Genomic DNA, 23,865 nt, shown 5'->3' with positions numbered 1-23,865 from the left:
TTGGTGACCCATTCAGGTAGCTTGGTGACCCATAGAACTGCAGCAGAGTATCTACAGGGAACAAAGTTAGTACTTTTTTAAGGCCTACCTCGCATCCCAGGTAGCTCACTGTATCTTTGGCAGTAACCACTGTGTCTCCCACCTTGACATAAAAAACCAGTGGATCTTCCAAGTTTGATCTTGGATCCAAACAGGATGGATCCGGTTTATCCCAGGTGGCTTATTCATGTACTGACATTTAGAAGATCTGCACTTTTTTCCAACCAACTGCATTGTGGGACGCAAGAGGCACAGCATCATCGGCGTAGAGAAACAGGAACATGAACAGGCTTCTTTCAAGTAATTGATGTACAACAGGAAGAGGATGGGGTCCATGTACGCTACCTTGTGGGATCCCATAGGTAACGGTTCTGGGTTTTGACAGAGGCCTGTCCACATCCACCATATGATTAGGGTCCGTGAGATACTATTTGACCCCGGATGGCTGAGTTGTTAAAACACAGGGCTTGTAGTTTGAACAGAAAGATACTTTACTGCAGAGGGGTCGACAACCTCTTCCTGGAGTGTCGCAGGTCCTGCGGGATTTTGTTCCAACAAGTCGCCACACCTGACCAATTGATCTAATCGATCAGTTCAGTTGCTTGACCTCAATTTAACACAGCTGGTCTTCTAGGATTGATTAATTTTAAACAAACATAAAGTGTCTGCGGTGCTCCAGGATCAGGGTTGCCTGGTTACCTCTTAATCTACCGTGTCGAAAGCCTTATGGAGATCTAGAATAGGCATTCCAGAACTCCCCCTCCCTCCCTCCACATCCACCTATTTCCTTATGTGGTCAGTTAGGTGGAGTAGGTGTCTGTGGAGTGGATGACTTCTGTGATCATCACTTCTTACACAGAAAGTACATTGTGACTTGTTACTTACACACACACACACACACACACACACACACACACACACACACACACACACACACACACAGACAGCCCTCTGTTCTCCTGTAGTGCCACTTGGGGAGCAGACAGACAGAGACATGGAGAGAAGGGATTGGTCCTTGCAGTAACAGTACTACCACTCAGTACACCAATGTGAGTTTGTGTAGTTACATTACCCCAAGCCCAGCACAACAACAAAGGACTGTTTGTGATATTACACCATATTATTTATATTACACTGGCCTAATGTACTCTGTTTTAGAGTCCAATCTGGCCTAATGTACTCTGTTTTAGAGCCCAAACTGGCCTAATGTACTCTGTTTTAGAGCCCAAACTGGCCTAATGTACTCTGTTTTAGAGCCCAAACTGGCCTAATGTACTCTGTTTTAGAGCCCAAACTGGCCTAATGTACTCTGTTTTAGAGCCCAAACTGGCCTAATGTACTCTGTTTTAGAGCCCAAACTGGCCTAATGTACTCTGTTTTAGAGCCCAAACTGGCCTAATGTACTCTGTTTTAGAGCCCAAACTGGCCTAATGTACTCTGTTTTAGAGCCCAAACTGGCCTAATGTAGAACCCTCTCCTCTTCGGAAGAAACTGGGAAATCCCTTACTCAGTTTTAGAGCCCAAACTGGCCTAATGTACTCTGTTTTAGAGCCCAAACTGGTTTTAGTTTTAGCCCAAACTGGCCTAATGTACTCTGTTTAGGCCCAAACTGGCCTAAAACTGGTTCTGTTTTAGAATGTACTCTGTTTTAGAGCCCAAACTGGCCTAATGTACTCTGTTTTAGAGCCCAAACTGGCCTAATGTACTCTGTTTTAGAGCCCAAACTGGCCTAAAGTACTCTGTTTTGGCCTAGAGTACTCTGTTTTAGAGCCCAAACTGGCCTAATATACTCTGTTTTAGAGCCCAAACTGGCCTAATGTACTCTGTTTTAGAGCCCAAACTGTACTGTACTCTGTTTTTGACTGGCCACTGTTTTTCCATTATTGTTTTTAGTGTTCAAATGTGTACATTTACATATTAAAAAACTGGCCAGTACTAGTTTTGACTGATGACCTTTTTAGAACTGTTTTAGAGCCCAAACTGGCCCATTGTGATGACCATAAGTTTAAATGTCATCAATGTGATGACCATAATAATATCATCATTGTGATGACCATAATAATGTCATCATTGTGATGACCATAATAATGCCATCATTGTGATGACCATAATAATGCCATCATTGTGATGACCATAATAATATCATCATTGTGATGACCATAATAATATCATCATTGTGATGACCATAATAATATCATCATTGTGATGACCATAATAATATCATCATTGTGATGACCATAATAATATCATCATTGTGATGACCATAATAATGGCATCAATGTGATGACCATAATAATGTCATCATTTTGATGACCATAATAATGTCATCATTGTGATGACCATAATAATGTCATCATTGTGATGACCATAATAATGTCATCATTGTGATGACCATAATGATCATTGTGTAGCCGATGTTATCCAAGGCAGTAAACATTAGACTATTGACTGGTATTTTGTCAACCTGACGTGCCTTTTCTAATTGCCCCTGAGGTGATAAAAATGGTTATATGAAAATGTAATTGAACGTATGAAGCTAATATGGGACTTTCAGTCATATTTTCTCTGTCCTCTTCTCTGTCCTCTTCTCTGTCCTCTTCTCTCTCCTCTTCTCTGTCCTCTTCTTCTCTGTCCTCTTCTCTGTCCTCTTCTTCTCTGTCTTCTTCTCTGTCCTCTTCTCTGTCCTCTTCTCTGTCTTCTTCTCTGTCCTCTTCTCTGTCCTCTTCTTCTGTCTTCTTCTCCGTCCTCTTCTCTGTCCTCTTCTCTGTCCTCTTCTTCTCTGTCTTCTTCTCCGTCCTCTTCTCTGTCCTCTTCTCTGTCCTCTTCTCTGTCTTCTTCTCCGTCCTCTTCTCCGTCCTCTTCTCTGTCCTCTTCTCTGTCCTCTTCTTCTCTGTCCTTTTCTTCTCTGTCCTCTTCTCTGTCCTCTTCTTCTCTGTCCCCTTCTTCTCCGTCCTCTTCTCTGTCCTCTTCTTCTCTGTCCTCTTCTTCTCTGTCCTCTTCTCTGTCCTCTTCTTCTCTGTCCTCTTCTTCTCCGTCCTCTTCTTCTCCGTCCTCTTCTCTGTCCTCTTCTCTGTCCTATTCTCTGTCCTCACCAGCAGCATTCACAGGAGTTGCACAGTACAGGTAGCTCGTGGTATCTGGCGCCATCTTCTGGCTACAACATGGCATGACTCTGGTTAAGAATAAATAAAAGACCAGCAGAGGGCTTTTTAAATTAGTTTTGTATGGAGGTAGAGTGTAGCCTCCTCTGTTTATTAGACATGAGAATGACAGAATTTGAAAAGGTTTCATGACAAAATTTGCCCACAAAGGACCACCGTGCCACCTTCCTGTTCAAGTGAGGACAGCACAGCAAGGTGAGTCCAAAAAAGTATTCTGTGCTGCTGCATAAATAATGTAATATGCCAGGGAGATATCTATACTGTAACTAAGAAGGTAATATAAAATGTATGTTGTGTTCACTGCCAGCTGTTAGTAGCCCATGTGCCTTTTCCACCCTAAACTTTTCCACCTACTCTTCTGACCTGGTGGCGCACATGTAGCCTATAACCTGTTTAGAGAAATGGAATCATTGAATATTGTAAGACCTTTCATTGTCTGCTTATATGCCCCCTTTATTTATCCAACAGCTCTGACTTGGTGTACAGGGAGAACACTGTAAGAATGGCCCATGTTCTGAATTCTGTTGCTGTACATTTCAAAAGTGCTGAACAAATAGTTTTATTGAATACCTCCCATCTTAGCTCATTAATTTCTTATTTGAAATTACGGATTGCCTCGTATGCGGTTGTCATCCCCTTATGCAATAATTTCTACATCTCATTTGTCCGTAGAAACCACATTTGCAAGTCAGCCATATCAGCTATGTTTTTTTTAAAGGCAGTAAATGAGGCTGAATGAACTGTTTCACTGCCAGACAAGGCATCCCCTGATAGCCAGGTGTAGCAGTGGTAAGATGTTGAACTGCTGTTGGGACAGCTTTATGTAGGCTCAACAGTTTGTGTATCACAGTTTGGCACCGTTAAAGTGCAATGAGTGTTTAGTGTTGTGTTGTGGCTTTTGCTGGCATGCTTCCATTTAGACGACACAAGTCATATTTTAAAGATGAAACAGATATATATTTTTATACAATGATACAGAACCATGTGCGTGTGAGTCTTGTCTAGTGATAACAGCTACAGTGTTGAGTTGTCTGTTATATTCATAACATGTTATAACCCTGAAATTACATGTTATATCTCTGAAAGAACAGGTTATTACCCTGAAATAACATGTTATATCTCTGAAAGAACAGGTTATTACCCTGAAATTACATGTTATATCTCTGAAAGAACAGGTTATTACCCTGAAATAACATGTTATATCTCTGAATTAACAGGTTATTACCCTGAAATAACATGTCATATCTCTGAAAGAACAGGTTATTACCCTGAAATAGCATGTTATATCTCTGAATGAACAGGTTATTACCCTGAAATAACATGTTATATCTCTGAATTAACAGGTTATTACCCTGAAATAACATGTTATATCTCTGAATTAACAGGTTATTACCCTGAAATAACATGTTATATCTCTGAAAGAACAGGTTATTACCCTGAAATAACATGTTATATCTCTGAAAGAACAGGTTATTACCCTGAAATAACATGTTATATCTCTGAAAGAACAGGTTATTACCCTGAAATAACACGTTATATCTCTGAATGAACAGGTTATAACCTAACCCCTCGTCTATTGATGACAGGCAGAATGTTGTTCTTCCAGCCCTGTCCCCCAGCACCCCAGGATGGCTATCCTACTTGTATTATAACATGTTATAACCCTATAACCCCCAGTGTGTGGTATCTCATCTCGTGATAACAGCCACAGTGTTGGGTTTATGCGGCTCTGTCCGGCTATTCCCCCAACGCTGTCTCCATCGCCCCAGGATGGTTCTGATCTCCTTGGTCCTGAAACAGTAGATGAACGGGTTGGCCACCGGGGGGAACAGGCTGTAGAATAGAAGGACCACATCAGAACAAGTTGACTTTGTCAGTTGCCACGGAAAAAAAAATGTTTTTCTCCGTTTAACAAACACTAACACATCCCTGGAGCAGGTTTAATGTCCATTTGATTCGAACATAAATGAGTATTCTGCCCTTTTCCCCAACCCTAGACATGTGGCGCACCTCTCTAAACTGTGGTCTACCTACCTATAGATGAGGCTGAGGACGACGCGGAGATCAGGGGTAATTGTCAGGTTGGGCATGTAGGGCGTGGAGTAGACTATGAAGCGGGGGATGTAGTAGATAAGAATGAGACATCCCTGAGTACCACAGGTAGAGAAGGTTTTCCGTCTGCCCTGGGATAGAGACGAGAAAGTTGGAGAAAATCGCTCAGTGGGTTAGGGTTAGGACAGAGAGATATGGTGGTTTAGGGTTAGGAAAGCAAGATATGGTGAGTTAGGGGTTAAGACAGAGAGATATAGTGGGTTAGGACAGAGAGATGTGGTGGTTTAGGGGTTAGGACAGAGAGATGTGGTGGTTTAGGGTTAGGGCAGAGAGATATGGTGGGTTAGGGTTAGGGCAGAGAGCTATGGTGGTTTAGGGTTAGGGCAGAGAGACCCGGTGGGTTAGGGTTAGGGCAGAGAGACCCGGTGGGTTAGGGTTAGGGCAGAGAGATATAGTGGGTTAGGGCAGAGAGACCCAGTGGGTTAGGGTTAGGGCAGAGATATGCAGTGGGTTAGGGTTAGGGCAGAGAGATATGGTGGGTTAGGACAGAGAGACCCAGTGGGTTAGGGTTAGGGCAGAGATATGCAGTGGGTTAGGGTTAGGGCAGAGAGATGTAGTGGTTTAGGGTTAGGGCAGAGAGACACAGTGGGTTAGGGGTTAGGACAGAGAGATATAGTGGGTTAGGACAGAGAGATATAGTGGGTTAGGACAGAGAGATATGGTGGGTTAGGACAGAGAGATATGGTGGTTTAGGGTTAGGGCAGAGAGATATAGTGGGTAAGGACAGATATATTTAGTGGGTTAGGGTTAGGACAGAGAGATGTAGTGAGTTAGGGTTAGGACAGAGAGATATAGTGGGTTAGGGTTAGGACAGAGAGATGTAGTGGGTTAGGACAGAGAGATGTAGTGGGTTAGGACAGAGAGATATAGTGGGTTAGGACAGAGAGATATAGTGGGTTAGGGTTAGGACAGAGAGATATAGTGAGTTAGAACAGAGAGATGTAGTGGGTTTGGACAGAGAGATGCAGTGGGTTATGGGTTAGGGTTAGCGGAATGGGCTAGGGTTAGGCGTACGGTTTAGGACAGAGTACATGGAATTAGGGACACAGGCAGAGACCCCCCCCCAACCCCCTTCAACCCATACCCATCCAGCCCCCACCTTCCACACACACTGTCTCTGACCTGTGCGTTGGCCATGCGCATCACGGTGACGATGATGCTGATGTAGGAGAAGATGATAAGGGAGAGGGGGACGAGGAGGACAAACATGGCCAGCCCATAGGAGCTATTATTGATCGCCACCATGTTGGAACAGGACAGCCTAGTCAGTGCTACAGCATCACAGTAGACATGGAGGATACGGTTGGGACCACAGAATGACACTTTCTGGGAGATAAAAACAAACAAAGTCATTGTCAATGTCAACCCGGCCCAGATCCCAAAGTGCACCATAGGTTCTAAAGATCAGGTCAACGCAACGCTACTTTCTGGGAGGTGAAGAAGAGTTTAGAGAAGGTGTAGTGTCATTCCCAATCAATAAGATTCATTTATAGGCCTTTTTACACCAGTAATGTCCATTAAAAGACGAACATAGATCACAAAGAGCAAACAGAATCGTAGTGTCAAGGAAGTGGGTTTCCTGTCGCAACTTGTAGGCTTGTTTACGCGCCGCTGTGCGGATTGTTGTTAACCTTTCTTCGCTACCTGCCTACCTGCCTACCTGCCTACCTGCCTACCTGCCTACCTGCCAACTTTACGGTTTTAAAATACCGTTTTATATTTTTATTTTTCCCTCACTATTATTATATTATTATATTATTATTATATATTATATACTATTATATTTTCATTCAACTTTTTCACCCCGGACTCTTTATCTGGACGGGGTTCATCAGGACCTCCGCCAGTCGAAGCTAAGTAGTAACATTAATGTTATGCCTTCTAATTGCAGTCGCTGTACTCATAATATACAGGAGAAATATCGCCTTATGGCGAGGATAGCTGTGCTGCAAGCCCAGCTTCAGACACAATCGTTAGGCAAGGGTAATTAAGTGTAGGAAAGGATGAAACAGCGTCTGTGCCACCAATAAATGCAGAGAGTAAAATATAAATCCCCTCGCATGGTCCCCGCAGCCGGACAACTTTCCAATGGCTTCTGGAGGGAAATGCTGTAGGAATGCTCAACCGGTGTCGCTCATTCAGCCCACAGAAACTTTCAACAGGTTTTCCCTATTAAGAAACGGGTCGGAGTCAGAGGCCGAGCCTTCTCTGGTCTCTGCTCCTCCCGTTACGGGGTCTGAGACGCCGAAGCCTCCCACCATTAGCTCTGACAAATTGAAAACTCTAGTCATTGGCGACTCCATTACCCGCAGTATTAGACTTAAAATGAATCATCCAGCGATCATACACTGTTTACCAGGGGGCAGGGCTACCGACGTTAAGGCTAATCTGAAGATGGTGCTGGCTAAAGCTAAAACTGGCGAGTGTAGAGAGTATAGGGATATTGTTATCCACGTCGGCACCAACAATGTTAGGATGAAACAGTCAGAGGTCACCAAGAGCAACATAGCTTCAGCGTGTAAATCAGCTAGAAAGATGTGTCGGCATTGAGTAATTGTCTCTGGCCCCCTCCCAGTTATGAGCTCTACAGCAGAGTCTCACAACTCAATCGCTGGTTGAAAACTGTTTTCTGCCCCTCCCAAAAGATGGCATTTGTCGATAATTGGCCCTCTTTCTGGGACTCACCCACAAACAGGACCAAGCCTGGCCTGTTGAGGAGTGACGGACTCCGTCCTAGCTGGAGGGGTGCTCTCATCTTATCTACGAACATAGACAGGGCTCTAACTCCCCTAGCTCCACAATGAGATAGGGTGCAGGCCAGGCAGCAGGCTGACTGAAACATGGCTTGAGCCTGATGAATTTACTGTGTTAAATGAGGCCTCGCCTCCTGGTTACACAAGTGACCGTAACATTCACGATAGCAAATTTCAATTGACAAAAAAAAGAAGCTTCTAGTCATGAAATCTATGCAGCCTACTCCATCACTTTTTATAGCTACTGTTTACAGGCCTCCTGGGCCGTATACAGCGTTCCTCACTGAGATCCCTGAATTCCTATCAGACCTTGAAGTCATGATAATATTCTAACTTTTGGTGACTTCAATATTCACGTGGAAAAGTCCACAGACCCACTCCAAAAGGCTTTCGAAGCCATCATCGACTCAGTGGGTTTTGTCCAACATGTCTCTGGACCCACTCACTGTCACAGTCATACTCTGGACCGAGTTTTGTCCCAAGGAATAAATGTTGTGGATCTTAATGTTTTTCCTCATAATCCTGGACTATCGGACCACCATTTTATTACGTTTGCAATCACAAAAAAAAATCTGCTCAGACCCCAACCAAGGAGTATCAAAAGTAGTGCTATAAATTCTCTGACAACCCAAAGATTCCTAGATGCCCTTCCAGACTCCCTCCACCTACCAAGGACGCCAGAGAACAACAATTGATTAACCACTTAACTGAGGAACTCAATTTAACCTTCCGTAATACCCTAGATGCAGTCGCACCCCTAAAAACAAAAAACATTTGTCATAAGAAACTAGCTCCCTGGTATACAGAAAATAACCGTGCTCTGAAGCAAGCTTCCAGAAAATTGGACCGAAAATGGCGCCACACCAAACTGGAAGTCTTCCGACTAGCTTGGAAAGACAGTACCGTGCAGTATCAAAGAGCCCTTACTGCTGCTCCATCATCCTATTTTTCCAACTTAATTGAGGAAAATAAGAACAATCCGAAATGTTTTTTTTTTTGGTACTGTCGCAAAGCTAACTAAAAAGCAGCATTCCCCAAGAGAGGATGGCTTTCACTTCAGCAGTGATAAATTGATGAACTTCTTTGAGGAAAAAGATGATGATCATTAGACAGCAAATTACGGACTCCTCTTTAAATCTGCATATTCCTCCAAAGTTAAGTTGTCCTGAGTCTGCACAACACTGCCAGGACCTAGGACCAAGGGAGACACTCAAGTGTTTTTGTACTATATCACTTGACACAATGATAAAAATAATCATGGCCTCTAAACCTTCAAGCTGCATACTGGACCCTATTCCAACTAAACTACTGAAAGAGCTGCTTCCTGTGCTTGGCCCTCCTATGTTGAACATAATAAACGGCTCTCTATCCACCGGATGTGTACCAAACTCACTAAAAGTGGCAGTAATAAAGCCTCTCTTGAAATAGCCAAACCTTGACCCAGAAAATATTAAAAACTATCGGCCTATATCAAATCTCCAATTCCTCTCAAAAAAAAGCTGTTGCGCAGTAATTCACTGCCTTCCTGAAGACAAACAATGTATACAAAACGCTTCAGTCTGGTTTTAGACCCCATCAGAGCACTGAGACTGCACTTGTGAAGGTGGTAAATTACCATTTAATGGTGTCAGACCGAGGCTCTGCATCTGTCCTCGTGCTCCAAGACCTTAGTGCTGCTTTTGATACCATCGATCATCACATTCTTTTGGAGAGATTGGAAACCCAAATTGGTCTACATGGACAAGTTCTGGCCTGGTTTAGATCTTATCTGTCGGAAAGAAATCAGTTTGTCTCTGTAGATGGTTTGTCCTCTGACAAATCAATGGTATATTTCAGTGTTCATCAAAGCTCTGTTTTAGGACCACTATTATTTTCACTGTATATTTTACCTCTTGGTGATGTCATTCGGAAACACGATGTAAACTTTCACTATTCGGACGACACACAGTTGTACATTTCGATGAAACATGGCGAAGCCCCAAAAATGCCCTCCCTGGAAGCCTGTGTTTCAGACATAAGGAAGTGGATGACGACAAATTTAAAAGTTTAAAACTAGGACAAAACAGAGATGCTAGTTCTAGGTCCCAAGAAACAAAGAGAACTTCTGTTGAATCTGACAATTAATCTTGATGGTTGTACAGTCGTCTCAAATAAAACTGTGAAGGACCTCAGATTTACTCTGGACCCTGATCTCTCTTTTGACGAACATATCAAGACTGTTTCAAGGACAGCTTACTTCCATCTACGTAACATTGCAAAAACAAATTATAAATACGTTTGATTGATTGATTGATTGATTGGAGGAACAACTTCCTAGGAGGAGAACAAGTTGAGACCCAATTTAAAGGCTCATAGGCCCATCCTCCCCTGGGATGCTCGCATCGATGAGGCAGAGTCCATTCGGTGTTGTGATTCTGAACAATCAGAGATTCAGCAACAATAATTCTAGGTCTGACTATGTCTGACAGAGCTCATAGGCCCATCCTCCCCGGGATGCTCGCATCGATGAGGCAGAGTCCATTCGGTGTTGTGATTCTGAACAATCAGAGATTTAGCAACAATAATTCTAGGTTTTCTATTTTCTATTCTATGTTTTGATTGGTGTTACGTCCATGCTAATGTGGCTGATGTTCTCTAGCTATCCAACAAAACTGTAGCGATGTATTTGAGAGACAACAATTGTTCATTTATGTGCAATTCATTTGGAGACTAAATCTAGTTTCCCCAATAGTGGCACACATGCTTAACAACCAAGCCATCAATATCATGACAGTACCCTGCTGAAGTCTATGGTGACGATGCCAGGTGCCACTTGGGCTGATATCCAGGAAAAGACTGTTAGACCACTCATTGTCCGGTTGGTCATCAACATAGGATATCTGGAGAGGAGAGAGCAGGGGACGGAGGGAGAGAGATGGAGAGAGGGAGGTATGGGGGAGAGAAGAGAGAGAGAGAGAGAGAGAGAGAGAGAGAGAGAGATGGATGGGGAGCAGGGGAGAGAAGATGAGAGTGAGAGTGAGAGGGGGAGAGAAGTTGAGAGTGAGATGGGGAAGAGGAAGGTATGGGGGAGAGAAGAAGAGAGAGAGAGGGATGGTGAGAGGGGGAGAGAAGATGAGAGTGAGATGGGGAAGAGGAAGGTATGGGGGGAGAGAAGAAGAGAGAGAGTGAGAGAGGGATGGTGAGAGGGGGAGAGAAGATGAGAGAGTGAGATGGAGAAAGGAAGGTATGGGGGAGAGAAGAAGAGGGGGAGAGAGAGGGATGGTGAGATGGGGAGAGAAGAAGAGGGAAAGAAAGAGGGATGGGGAGAGGACCAAAAAAATAATTAATTCTCCCATTTCACTTGTATGTATTTTTCATCAATGACATCATAACTCATATTAATGAGATATTGTTGTTGTTACCTGATAGCCAGGTACCGGCCCAAAGCCATGGTTATCATGATGAGAGGGTTAAGGTTAGGGGTAGGGGGAATAGGAGATACCTAGTCAGTTGTACAACTGAATGCAATCAACTGAAATGTGTCTTCTGCATTTAACCCAACCCCTCTGAATCAGAGAGGTGTGGGGTGCTACCTTAATATAGATCTATGTTACCTGAGAGGGTGACATATTCCCAGGTACCGGTCCATAGCCATGGTCATCATAATGAGAGAGTTAGGTTTAGGGTTATATAGATCTATGTTACCTGAGAGGGTGACAAATTGCCAGGTACCGGTCCATAGCCATGGTCAACATAATGAGAGAGTTGAGCGTTCCAAAATAGTGGATCATTTGTTCCTGGAACATGCAGGTATGGAAGGAGATCCTCCCGTCGTTCCACCACCACCGAGCTATCAGATTGGGAAGGGCCACTGTGGCAAAACCTAGAGAGGTGGGAAGGGGAGAGGAGGGGGAAGGAGAGGTGGGAAGGGGAGAGGAGGGAGGAGGAGAGGAGAGGTGGGAAATGGAGAGGAGGGGGAAGGAGAGGTGGGAAGGGTGGAGGAGGGGGAAGGAGAGGTGGGGAGTAGAGGAGAGGCGGGAAAGGGAGATGTGGGATGGGGAGAGGAGGGGGGAGGAGAGGTGAGTAGGGGAGAGGTGGGGAGTAGAGGAGAGGCGGGATGGGGAGAGGAGGGGGGAGTAGAGGCGGGATGTTGAGAGGAGGAGGGAGGGTGGAGGAGACCACATTAGACTATTGAGACAGACAGGTAGGGAAGGAGATCCTCCCGTCGTTCCACCAGTATCGGATTATCAACGGGCCAACACTCCTCCTGTGGAAACACTCGGGACCTAGAGTTGTAGCCACTGACTCTACGAGGGAAAATAGACACAGCGACCCTGTTAAAATTGCCTTCATTGGATGGAAGTAATCACCGATTAAAGAATACAAATACTGACTGTGACGTCAGAGAGGGACTCTCCGCGTGATTAAAGGAGGCAGGTATTGGGACATATTTTAACAGCACACTCTTTCTCTCATGAGCTCGCCTCTCTCATTGATGGCTGTGCCCAGCGAGACACATTTAAACTCCCTCAGCAGTCACATTGGGGAAGGAAGGAGCAAGACAGAGTTCACATTTAAAAAGAACAGACATTCTAACATGACTCCTATATCTGACAGAACCAGGCTGAGTATATTACCTATATCTGACAGAACCCAGCTGATTATCTTACCTATATCTGACAGAACCAGGCTGAGCATATTACCTATATCTGACAGAACCAGGCTGAGCATATTACCTATATCTGACAGAACCAGGCTGAGTATCTTACCTATATCTGACAGAACCAGGCTGAGTATCTTACCTATATCTGACAGAACCAGGCTGAGTATCTTACCTGTATCTGACAGAACCAGGCTGTGTATCTTACCTATATCTGACAGAACCAGGCTGAGCATATTACCTATATCTGACAGAACCAGGCTGAGCATATTACCTATATCTGACAGAACCAGGCTGAGTATCTTACCTATATCTGACAGAGCCAGGCTGAGTATATTACCTATATCTGACAGAACCAGGCTGAGTATATTACCTATATCTGACAGAGCCAGGCTGAGTATATTACCTATATCTGACAGAGCCAGGCTGAGCATGATGATGTACATGGGTTTCTGCAGGCTGTGCTCCAGGGCAAACAGCACAACCAGCAGGAAGTTCCCCGCCACCGTGGTCACATAGACACAGAAGAAGAACCAGGCCACCAGCTGGAAGAAGGATGGATGGAGCCCCGGGAAGCCCACGATCACAAACTCTGACACACGCGTGTAGTTCTCATCTCCCTCAAACATACTCTATTGGGGAAGGTGGGGAGAGACAAAATCAGAGAGAAAACCTCTCATACATGAAGATAGATAGAGACACTAAAGCCGGTCCTGAAATGGTTAATTACTCATCTAAAATAGTTTCAGCTGCAGGAGAGAGGGAGAGAGAGAGAGAGAGAGAGAGGGAAAGAGTGAGGGAGAGGGATGTTGAAGACCCTGTTTGATCTCTCTCCATCCTTACCTCCCACGTAACATACATGAAGTGACACAAATATAAAGAGCCAGTCTACATCTCTCCATCCTTACCTCCCTCCCAACCAGAGCCCCCAGAGGTGTGTGCCGTGTCCCGTTCTGTACCTCCCAGCCTTATACCCAGCAAGCCCTTTTGACAGGACAGCCAACAGCCAATAAAAAACCTGCCCTCTGCTGATGTCACTGTTGTCACTCCACTCATGTCCCTCACAGATCATTTCATCCCTGGCCATCCCTCTCTAGGGCTGGGCAAGTCTTCTCTATCTAAACAGATATGGTGTAATGTGAACACGGTGTAATGTGTAATGTGAACATGGTGTAATGTGAACATGGTGTAATGTGAACACGGTGTAATGTGAACATGGTGTAATGTGAACATGGTGTAATGTGAACATGGTGTAATGTGTAATGTGAACATGGTGTAATGTGAACATGGTGTAATGTGAACATGGTGTAATGTGAACATGGTGTAATGTGAACATGGTGAAATGTGAACACGGTGTAAAATGTGAACATGGTGTAATGTGAACACGGTGTAATGTGAAACATGGTGTGAACATGGTGTAATGTGAACATGGTGTAATGTGTACATGGTGTAATGTGTAATGTGAACATGGTGTAATGTGTAATGTGAACATGGTGTAATGTGAACATGGTGTAATGTGAACATGGTGTAATGTGAACACGGTGTAATGTGAACATGGTGTAATGTGAACATGGTGTAATGTGAACATGGTGTAATGTGAACATGGTGTAATGTGAACATGGTGTAATGTGAACATGGTGTAATGTGTAATGTGAACATGGTGTAATGTGAACATGGTGTAATGTGAACATGGTGTAATGTGAACATGGTGTAATGTGAACATGGTGTAATGTGAACATGGTGTAATGTGAACATGGTGTAATGTGAACATGGTGTAATGTGTAATGTGAACATGGTGTAATGTGAACATGGTGTAATGTGAACATGGTGTAATGTGAACATGTGTAACATGGTGAACATGGTGTAATGTGAACATGGTGTAATGTGTAATGTGAACATGGTGTAATGTGAACATGGTGTAATGTGAACATGGTGTAATGTGTAATGTGAACATGGTGTAATGTGAACATGGTGTAATGTGTAATGTGAACATGGTGTAATGTGAACATGGTGTAATGTGAACATGGTGTAATGTGTAATGTGAACATGGTGTAATGTGAACATGGTGTAATGTGAACATGGTGTAATGTGAACACGGTGTAATGTGTAATGTGAACATGGTGTAATGTGAACATGGTGTAATGTGTAATGTGAACATGGTGTAATGTGAACATGGTGTAATGTGTATGAACATGGTGTAATGTGAACATGGTGTAATGTGAACACGGTGTGTGAACATGGTGTAATGTGAACACGGTGGTGTAATGTGAACACGGTGTAATGTGTAATGTGAACATGGTGTAATGTGAACATGGTGTAATGTGTAATGTGAACATGGTGTAATGTGTAATGTGAACATGGTGTAATGTGAACATGGTGTAATGTGTAATGTGAACATGGTGTAATGTGAACACGGTGTAATGTGTAATGTGAACATGGTGTAATGTGAACATGGTGTAATGTGAACATGGTGTAATGTGTAATGTGAACATGGTGTAATGTGAACATGGTGTAATGTGAACATGGTGTAATGTGAACATGGTGTAATGTGAACATGGTGTAATGTGAACATGGTGTAATGTGTAATGTGAACATGTGAACATGGTGTAATGTGAACATGGTGTAATGTGTAATGTGAACATGGTGTAAAACATGGTGTAATGTGAACATGGTGTAATGTGTAATGTGAACATGGTGTAATGTGAACATGGTGGTGTGAACATGGTGTAATGTGAACATGGTGTAATGTGAACATGGTGTAATGTGAACATGGTGTAATGTGAACATGGTGTGAACATGGTGTAATGTGAACATGGTGTAATGTGTAATGTGAACATGGTGTAATGTGAACATGGTGTAATGTGAACATGGTGTAATGTGAACATGGTGTAATGTGAAATGTGTGTAATGGTGTAATGTGAACACGGTGTGAACATGGTGTAATGTGAACATGGTGTAATGTGAACATGGTGTAATGTGTAATGTGAACATGGTGTAATGTGAACATGGTGTAATGTGAACATGGTGTAATGTGAACATGGTGTAATGTGAACATGGTGTAATGTGTAATGTGAACATGGTGTAATGTGTAATGTGAACATGGTGTAATGTGAACATGGTGTAATGGTGTAATGTGAACATGGTGTAATGTGTAATGTGAACATGGTGTAATGTGAAACATGGTGTAATGTGTAACATGGTGTAAACATGGTGTAAATGTGAACATGGTGTAATGTGAACATGGTGTGAAATGTGTAATGTGAACATGGTGTAATGTGTAATGTGAACATGGTGTAATGTGAACATGGTGTAATGTGAACATGGTGTAATGGTGTAATGTGAACATGGTGTAATGTGAACATGGTGTAATGTGAACATGGTGTAATGTGAACATGGTGTAATGTGTAATCACGAACATGGTGTAATGTGAACATGGTGTAATGTGAACATGGTGTAATGTGAACACAGTGTGTGAACATGGTGTAATGTGAAACATGGTGTAATGTGAACATGGTGTAATGTGAACATGGTGTAATGTGAACATAGTGTAATGTGTAATGTGAACATGGTGTAGTGTGTAATGTGAACACGGTGTAATGTGAACACGGTGTAATGTGAACACGGTGTAATGTGTAATGTGAACATGGTGTAATGTGAACATGGTGTAATGTGAACACGGTGTAATGTGAACATGGTGTAATGTGAACACGGTGTAATGTGTAATGTGAACATGGTGTAATGTGAACATGGTGTAATGTGAACATGGTGTAATGTGTAATGTGAACATGGTGTAATGTGTAATGTGAACATGGTGTAATGTGAACATGGTGTAATGTGAACATGGTGTAATGTGTAATGTGAACATGGTGTAATGTGAACATGGTGTAATGTGTAATGTGAACACGGTGTAATGTGAACATGGTGTAATGTGAACATGGTGTAATGTGAACACGGTGTAATGTGTAATGTGAACATGGTGTAATGTGAACATGTGTAATGTGTAATGTGAACATGGTGTAATGTGAACATGGTGTAATGTGTAATGTGAACATGGTGTAATGTGAACATGGTGTAATGTGAACATGGTGTAATGTGTAATGTGAACATGGTGTAATGTGAACATGGTGTAATGTGTAATGTGAACATGGTGTAATGTGAACATGGTGTAATGTGTAATGTGAACATGGTGTAATGTGAACATGGTGTAATGTGAACATGGTGTAATGTGTAATGTGAACATGGTGTAATGTGAACACATGTGTCTAATGTGAACATGTGTGTGAACATGGTGTAACATGTAATGTGAACATGGTGTAATGTGAACATGGTGTAATGTGAACATGTGAACATGTGTAATGTGAACATGGTGTAATGTGAACATGGTGTAATGTGAACATGTGAACATGGTGTAATGTGAACATGGTGTAATGTGAACATGAACATGTAATGTGAACATGGTGTAATGTGAAATGTGAACATGGTGTAATGTGAACATGGTGTAATGTGAACATGGTGTGAACATGGTGTAATGTGAACATGGTGTAATGTGAACATGGTGTAATGTGAACATGTGTAATGTGTAATGTGAACATGGTGTAATGTGTAATGTGAACATGGTGTAATGTGAACATGAACATGGTGTAATGTGAACATGGTGTAATGTGAACATGGTGTGTAATGTGAACATGGTGTAATGTGAACATGGTGTAATGTGAACATGGTGTAATGTGAACATGGTGTAAATGTGAACATGGTGTAATGTGTAATGTGAACATGGTGTAATGTGTAATGTGCATGGTGTGTAATGTGAACATGGTGTAATGTGAACATGGTGTAATGTGAACATGGGTGTGTAAACATGGTGTAATGTGAACATGGTGTAATGTGAACATGGTGTAATGTGAACATGGTGTAATGTGAACATGGTGTAATGTGTAATGTGAACATGTGTGAACATGTGTAATGTGAACATGGTGTAATGTGAACATGGTGTAATGTGAACATGGTGTAATGTGAACATGGTGTAATGTGAACATGGTGTAATGTGAACACGGTGTAATGTGAACATGGTGTAATGTGAACACAGTGTAATGTGAACATGGTGTAATGTGTAATGTGAACACGGTGTAATGTGTAATGTGAACACAGTGTAATGTGAACATGGTGTAATGTGAACATGGTGTAATGTGAACACGGTGTAATGTGAACATAGTGTAATGTGTAATGTGAACACGGTGTAGTGTGTAATGTGAACACGGTGTAATGTGAACACGGTGAACACGGTGTAATGTGTAATGTGAACATGTGTGTAATGTGAACATGGTGTAATGTGAACATGGTGTAATGTGTAATGTGAACATGGTGTAATGTGAACATGGTGTAATGTGAACATGGTGTAATGTGAATGTGTGTAATGTGAACATGGTGTAATGTGTAATGTGAACATGGTGTAATGTGTAATGTGAACATGGTGTAATGTGAACATGGTGTAATGTGAACATGGTGTAATGTGAACATGGTGTAATGTGTAATGTGAACATGGTGTAATGTGAACATGGTGTAATGTGAACATGGTGTAATGTGTAATGTGAACATGGTGTAATGTGAACATGGTGTAATGTGAACATGGTGTAATGTGAACACGGTGTAATGTGAACATGGTGTAATGTGAACATGGTGTAATGTGAACATGGTGTAATGTGAACATGGTGTAATGTGAACATGGTGTAATGTGTAATGTGAACACGGTGTAATGTGTAATGTGAACACAGTGTAATGTGAACATGGTGTAATGTGAACACGGTGTAATGTGAACATAGTGTAATGTGTAATGTGAACATGGTGTAATGTGAACACGGTGTAATGTGAACACGGTGTAATGTGTAATGTGAACATGGTGTAATGTGAACATGGTGTAATGTGAACACGGTGTAATGTGAACATGGTGTGAACATGGTGTAATGTGAACATGGTGTAATGTGAACATGGTGTAATGTGAACATGGTGTAATGTGAACATGGTGTAATGTGAACATGGTGTAATGTGAACATGTGTGTAATGTGAACATGGTGTAATGTGAACATGTGTAATGTGTACATGTGTAATGTGAACATGGTGTAATGTGTGAACATGGTGTAATGTGAACATGGTGTAATGTGAACATGGTGTAATGTGAAATGGTGTAATGTGAACATGGTGGTGTAATGTGAACATGGTGTAATGTGAACATGGTGAACATGGTGTAATGTGAACATGGTGTAATGTGTAATGTGAACATGGTGTAATGTGAACATGGTGTAATGTGAACATGGTGTAATGTGAACATGGTGTAATGTGATGTGAACATGTGAACATGGTGTAATGTGAACATGGTGTGAACATGGTGAACATGGTGTAATGTGAACATGTGTAATGTAATGTGAACATGGTGTGGTGTAATGTGAACATGGTGTAATGTGTAATGTGAACATGGTGTAATGTGTAATGTGAACATGGTGTAATGTGAACATGGTGTAATGTGAACATGGTGTAATGTGAACATGGTGTAATGTGTAATGTGAACATGGTGTAATGTGAACATGGTGTAATGTGAACATGGTGTAATGTGAACATGGTGTAATGTGAACATGGTGTAATGTGAACATGGTGTAATGTGTAATGTGAACATGGTGTAATGTGAACATGGTGTAATGTGTAATGTGAACATGGTGTAATGTGAACATGGTGTAATGTGAACATGGTGTAATGTGTAATGTGAACATGGTGTAATGTGAACATGGTGTAATGTGAACATGTGAACATGTGTAATGTGAACATGGTGTAATGTGAACATGGTGTAATGTGAACATGGTGAACATGGTGTGAACACGGTGTAATGTGAACATGGTGTAATGTGTAATGTGAACATGGTGTAATGTGAACATGGTGTAATGTGAACATGGTGTAATGTGAACATGGTGTAATGTGTAATGTGAACATGGTGTAATGTGAACATGGTGTAATGTGAACACGGTGTAATGTGAACATGGTGTAATGTGAACATGGTGTAATGTGAACATGGTGTAATGTGAACATGGTGTAATGTGTAATGTGAACATGGTGTAATGTGTAATGTGAACATGGTGTAATGTGAACATGGTGTAATGTGAACATGGTGTAATGTGTAATGTGAACATGGTGTAATGTGAACATGGTGTAATGTGAACATGGTGTAATGTGAACATGGTGTAATGTGAACATGGTGTAATGTGAACATGGTGTAATGTGAACACGGTGTAATGTGTAATGTGAACATGGTGTAATGTGAACATGTGTAATGTGAACATGGTGTAATGAACATGGTGTAATGTGAACATGGTGTAATGTGAACATGGTGTAATGTGAAAATGTGAACATGGTGTAATGTGAACATGGTGGTGTAATGTGAACATGTGTAATGTGTGAACATGGTGTAATGTGAACATGGTGTAATGTGTAATGTGTAATGTGAACATGGTGTAATGTGAACATGGTGTAATGTGAACATGGTGTAATGTGAACATGGTGAACATGGTGTAATGTGAACATGGTGTAATGTGTGAACATGTGTAATGTGAACATGGTGTAATGTGAACATGGTGTAATGTGTAATGTGAACATGGTGTGTGAACATGGTGTAATGTGAACATGGTGTAATGTGAACATGGTGTAATGTGAACATGGTGTAATGTGAACATGGTGTAATGTGAACATGGTGTAATGTGTAATGTGAACATGGTGTAATGTGAACATGGTGTAATGTGAACATGGTGTAATGTGTAATGTGAACATGGTGTAATGTGAACATGGTGTAATGTGTAATGTGAACATGGTGTAATGTGAACATGGTGTAATGTGAACATGGTGTAATGTGTAATGTGAACATGGTGTAATGTGAACATGGTGTAATGTGAACATGGTGTAATGTGTGTAATGTGTAATGTGAACATGGTGTAATGTGAACATGGTGTAATGTGTAATGTGAACATGGTGTAATGTGAACATGGTGTAATGTGAACATGGTGTAATGTGAACATGGTGTAATGTGTAATGTGAACATGGTGTAATGTGAACATGGTGTAATGTGAACATGGTGTAATGTGTAATGTGAACATGGTGTAATGTGAACATGGTGTAATGTGAACATGGTGTAATGTGAACATGGTGTACATGTGTAATGTGTGGTGAACATGGTGTAATGTGAACATGGTGTAATGTGAACATGGTGTAATGTGAACATGGTGTAATGTGAAACATGTAATGGTGTAATGTGAACATGGTGTAATGTGAACATGGTGTAATGTGAACATGTGAACATGGTGTAATGTGAACATGGTGTAATGTGAACATGGTGTAATGTGTAATGTGAACATGGTGTAATGTGAATGTGGTGTAATGGTGTAATGTGAACATGGTGTAATGTGAACATGGTGTAATGTGTAATGTGAACATGGTGTAATGTGAACATGGTGTAATGTGAACATGGTGTAATGTGAAATGTGAACATGGTGTAATGTGTGTAATGGTGTGAACATGTGTAATGTGAACATGTGTAATGTGAACATGGTGTGAACATGGTGTAATGTGAACATGGTGTAATGTGTAATGTGAACATGGTGTAATGTGTAATGTGAACATGTGTAATGTGAACATGGTGTAATGTGAACATGGTGTAATGTGAACATGGTGTAATGTGAACATGGTGGTGTAATGTGAACATGGTGTAATGTGAACATGTGTAATGTGAACATGGTGTAATGTGAACATGGTGTAATGTGAACATGGTGTGTGTAATGTGAACACGGTGTAATGTGAACATGGTGTAATGTGTAATGTGAACATGGTGTAATGTGAACATGGTGTGAACATGGTGTAATGTGAACATGGTGTAATGTGTAATGTGAACATGGTGTAATGTGAACATGGTGTAATGTGAACATGGTGTAATGTGAACATGGTGTAATGTGAACACGGTGTAATGTGTAATGTGAACATGGTGTAATGTGTAATGTGAACATGGTGTAATGTGAACATGGTGTAATGTGTAATGTGAACATGGTGTAATGTGAACATGGTGTAATGTGTAATGTGAACATGGTGTAATGTGAACATGGTGTAATGTGAACATGGTGTAATGTGTAATGTGAACATGGTGTAATGTGAACATGGTGTAATGTGAACATGGTGTAATGTGTAATGTGAACATGGTGTAATGTGAACATGGTGTAATGTGTAATGTGAACACGGTGTAATGTGAACATGGTGTAATGTGTAATGTGAACATGGTGTAATGTGAACATGGTGTAATGTGAACATGGTGTAATGTGAACATGGTGTAATGTGTAATGTGAACATGGTGTAATGTGAACATGGTGTTATGTGAACATGGTGTAACGTGAACACGATGTAATGTGAACACGGTGTAATGTGTAATGTGAACATGGTGTAATGTGAACATGGTGTAATGTGAACATGGTGTAATGTGTAATGTGAACATGGTGTAATGTGAACATGGTGTAATGTGAACATGGTGTAATGTGTAATGTGAACATGGTGTAATGTGAACATGGTGTAATGTGAACACGGTGTAATGTGTAATGTGAACATGGTGTAATGTGTAATGTGAACATGGTGTAATGTGAACATGGTGTAATGTGAACATGGTGAACATGGTGTAATGTGAACATGGTGTAATGTGAACATGGTGTAATGTGAACATGGTGTAATGTGAACATGGTGTAATGTGAACATGGTGTAATGTGAACATGGTGTAATGTGAACATGGTGTAATGTGAACATGGTGTAATGTGTAATGTGAACATGTAATGTGAACATGGTGTAATGTGAACATGGTGTAATGTGTAATGTGAACATGGTGTAATGTAATGTGAACATGGTGTAATGTGAACATGGTGTAATGTGAACATGTGAACATGGTGTAATGTGAACATGGTGTAATGTGAACATGGTGTAATGTGAACATGGTGTAATGTGTAATGTGAACATGTGTAATGTGAACATGGTGTGAACATGGTGTAATGTGAAATGTGAACATGGTGTAATGTGAACATGGTGTAATGTGAACATGGTGTAATGTGTAATGTGAACATGGTGTAATGTGAACATGGTGGTGTAATGTGAACATGGTGTAATGTGAACATGGTGTAATGTGTAATGTGAACATGGTGTAATGTGAACATGGTGTAATGTGAAATGTGAACAATGTGAACATGGTGTAATGTGAACATGGTGTAATGTGAACATGGTGTAATGTGTAATGTGAACATGGTGTAATGTGAACATGGTGTAATGTGAACATGGTGTAATGTGTGAACATGTAATGTGAACACGGTGTAATGTGAACATGGTGTAATGTGAACATGGTGTAATGTGAACATGGTGTAATGTGAACATGGTGTAATGTGAACACGGTGTAATGTGTAATGTGAACATGGTGTAATGTGAACATGGTGTAATGTGAACATGGTGTAATGTGTAATGTGAACATGGTGTAATGTGAACATGGTGTAATGTGAACATGGTGTAATGTGAACACGGTGTAATGTGAACACGGTGTAATGTGTAATGTGAACACGGTGTAATGTGTAATGTGAACATGGTGTAATGTGAACACGGTGTAATGTGTAATGTGAACATGGTGAATGTGAACATGGTGTAATGTGTAATGTGAACATCGTGTAATGTGAACATGGTGTAATGTGAACATGGTGTAATGTGTAATGTGAACATGGTGTAATGTGTAATGTGAACATGGTGTAATGTGAACATGGTGTAATGTGAACATGGTGTAATGTGAACATGGTGTAATGTGAACATGGTGTAATGTGAACATGGTGTAATGTGAACACGGTGTAATGTGTAATGTGAACATGGTGTAATGTGTAATGTGAACATGGTGTAATGTGTAATGTGAACATGGTGTAATGTGAACATGGTGTAATGTGTAATGTGAACATGGTGTAATGTGAACATGGTGTAATTTGAACACGGTGTATTGTGAACATGGTGTAATGTGAACACGGTGTAATGTGTAATGTGAACATGGTGTAATGTGAACACGGTGTAATCTGAACATGGTGTAATGTGAACACGGTGTAATGTGAACATGGTGTAATGTGAACAT

General features: G+C 41.4%; 1 protein-coding gene across 1 annotated transcript; it reads right to left on the bottom strand.

Moving 5' to 3' along the window:
- Positions 1-4,263: 4,263 nt before the first annotated feature.
- Positions 4,264-13,658, bottom strand: LOC112239649 (olfactory receptor 1). Its single transcript, XM_042309594.1, has 7 exons — positions 13,613-13,658; positions 13,111-13,336; positions 11,750-11,927; positions 10,842-10,944; positions 6,435-6,638; positions 5,235-5,383; positions 4,264-5,033 (listed from the first exon to the last, which is right to left on the bottom strand). The coding sequence occupies exons 2-7, from the start codon at positions 13,331-13,333 to the stop codon at positions 4,889-4,891; spliced, it is 1,002 nt and encodes a 333-aa protein (XP_042165528.1). The 5' UTR covers positions 13,334-13,336; positions 13,613-13,658; the 3' UTR covers positions 4,264-4,888.
- Between the last annotated feature and the right edge of the window lie 10,207 nt (positions 13,659-23,865).

Source organism: Oncorhynchus tshawytscha, linkage group LG30 (assembly GCF_018296145.1).
Source record: "Oncorhynchus tshawytscha isolate Ot180627B linkage group LG30, Otsh_v2.0, whole genome shotgun sequence".
Taxonomy (NCBI): Eukaryota; Metazoa; Chordata; class Actinopteri; order Salmoniformes; family Salmonidae; genus Oncorhynchus; species Oncorhynchus tshawytscha.
This window is presented reverse-complemented; position numbering and strand designations above follow the sequence as displayed.

What these genes read in the sequence shown, in the direction of transcription:
- LOC112239649 (XM_042309594.1), bottom strand. Translation starts at nt 13,333, where the DNA reads ATGTTTGAGGGAGATGAGAACTACACGCGTGTGTCAGAGTTTGTGATC. An exon ending in TCACCATAGACTTCAGCAGG is followed by an intron (nt 6,639 to 10,841) that starts GTACTGTCATGA and finishes TTTATCTCCCAG; the next exon opens with AAAGTGTCATTCTGTGGTCC. An exon ending in TGCGCATGGCCAACGCACAG is followed by an intron (nt 5,384 to 6,434) that starts GTCAGAGACAGT and finishes TCTCTATCCCAG; the next exon opens with GGCAGACGGAAAACCTTCTC.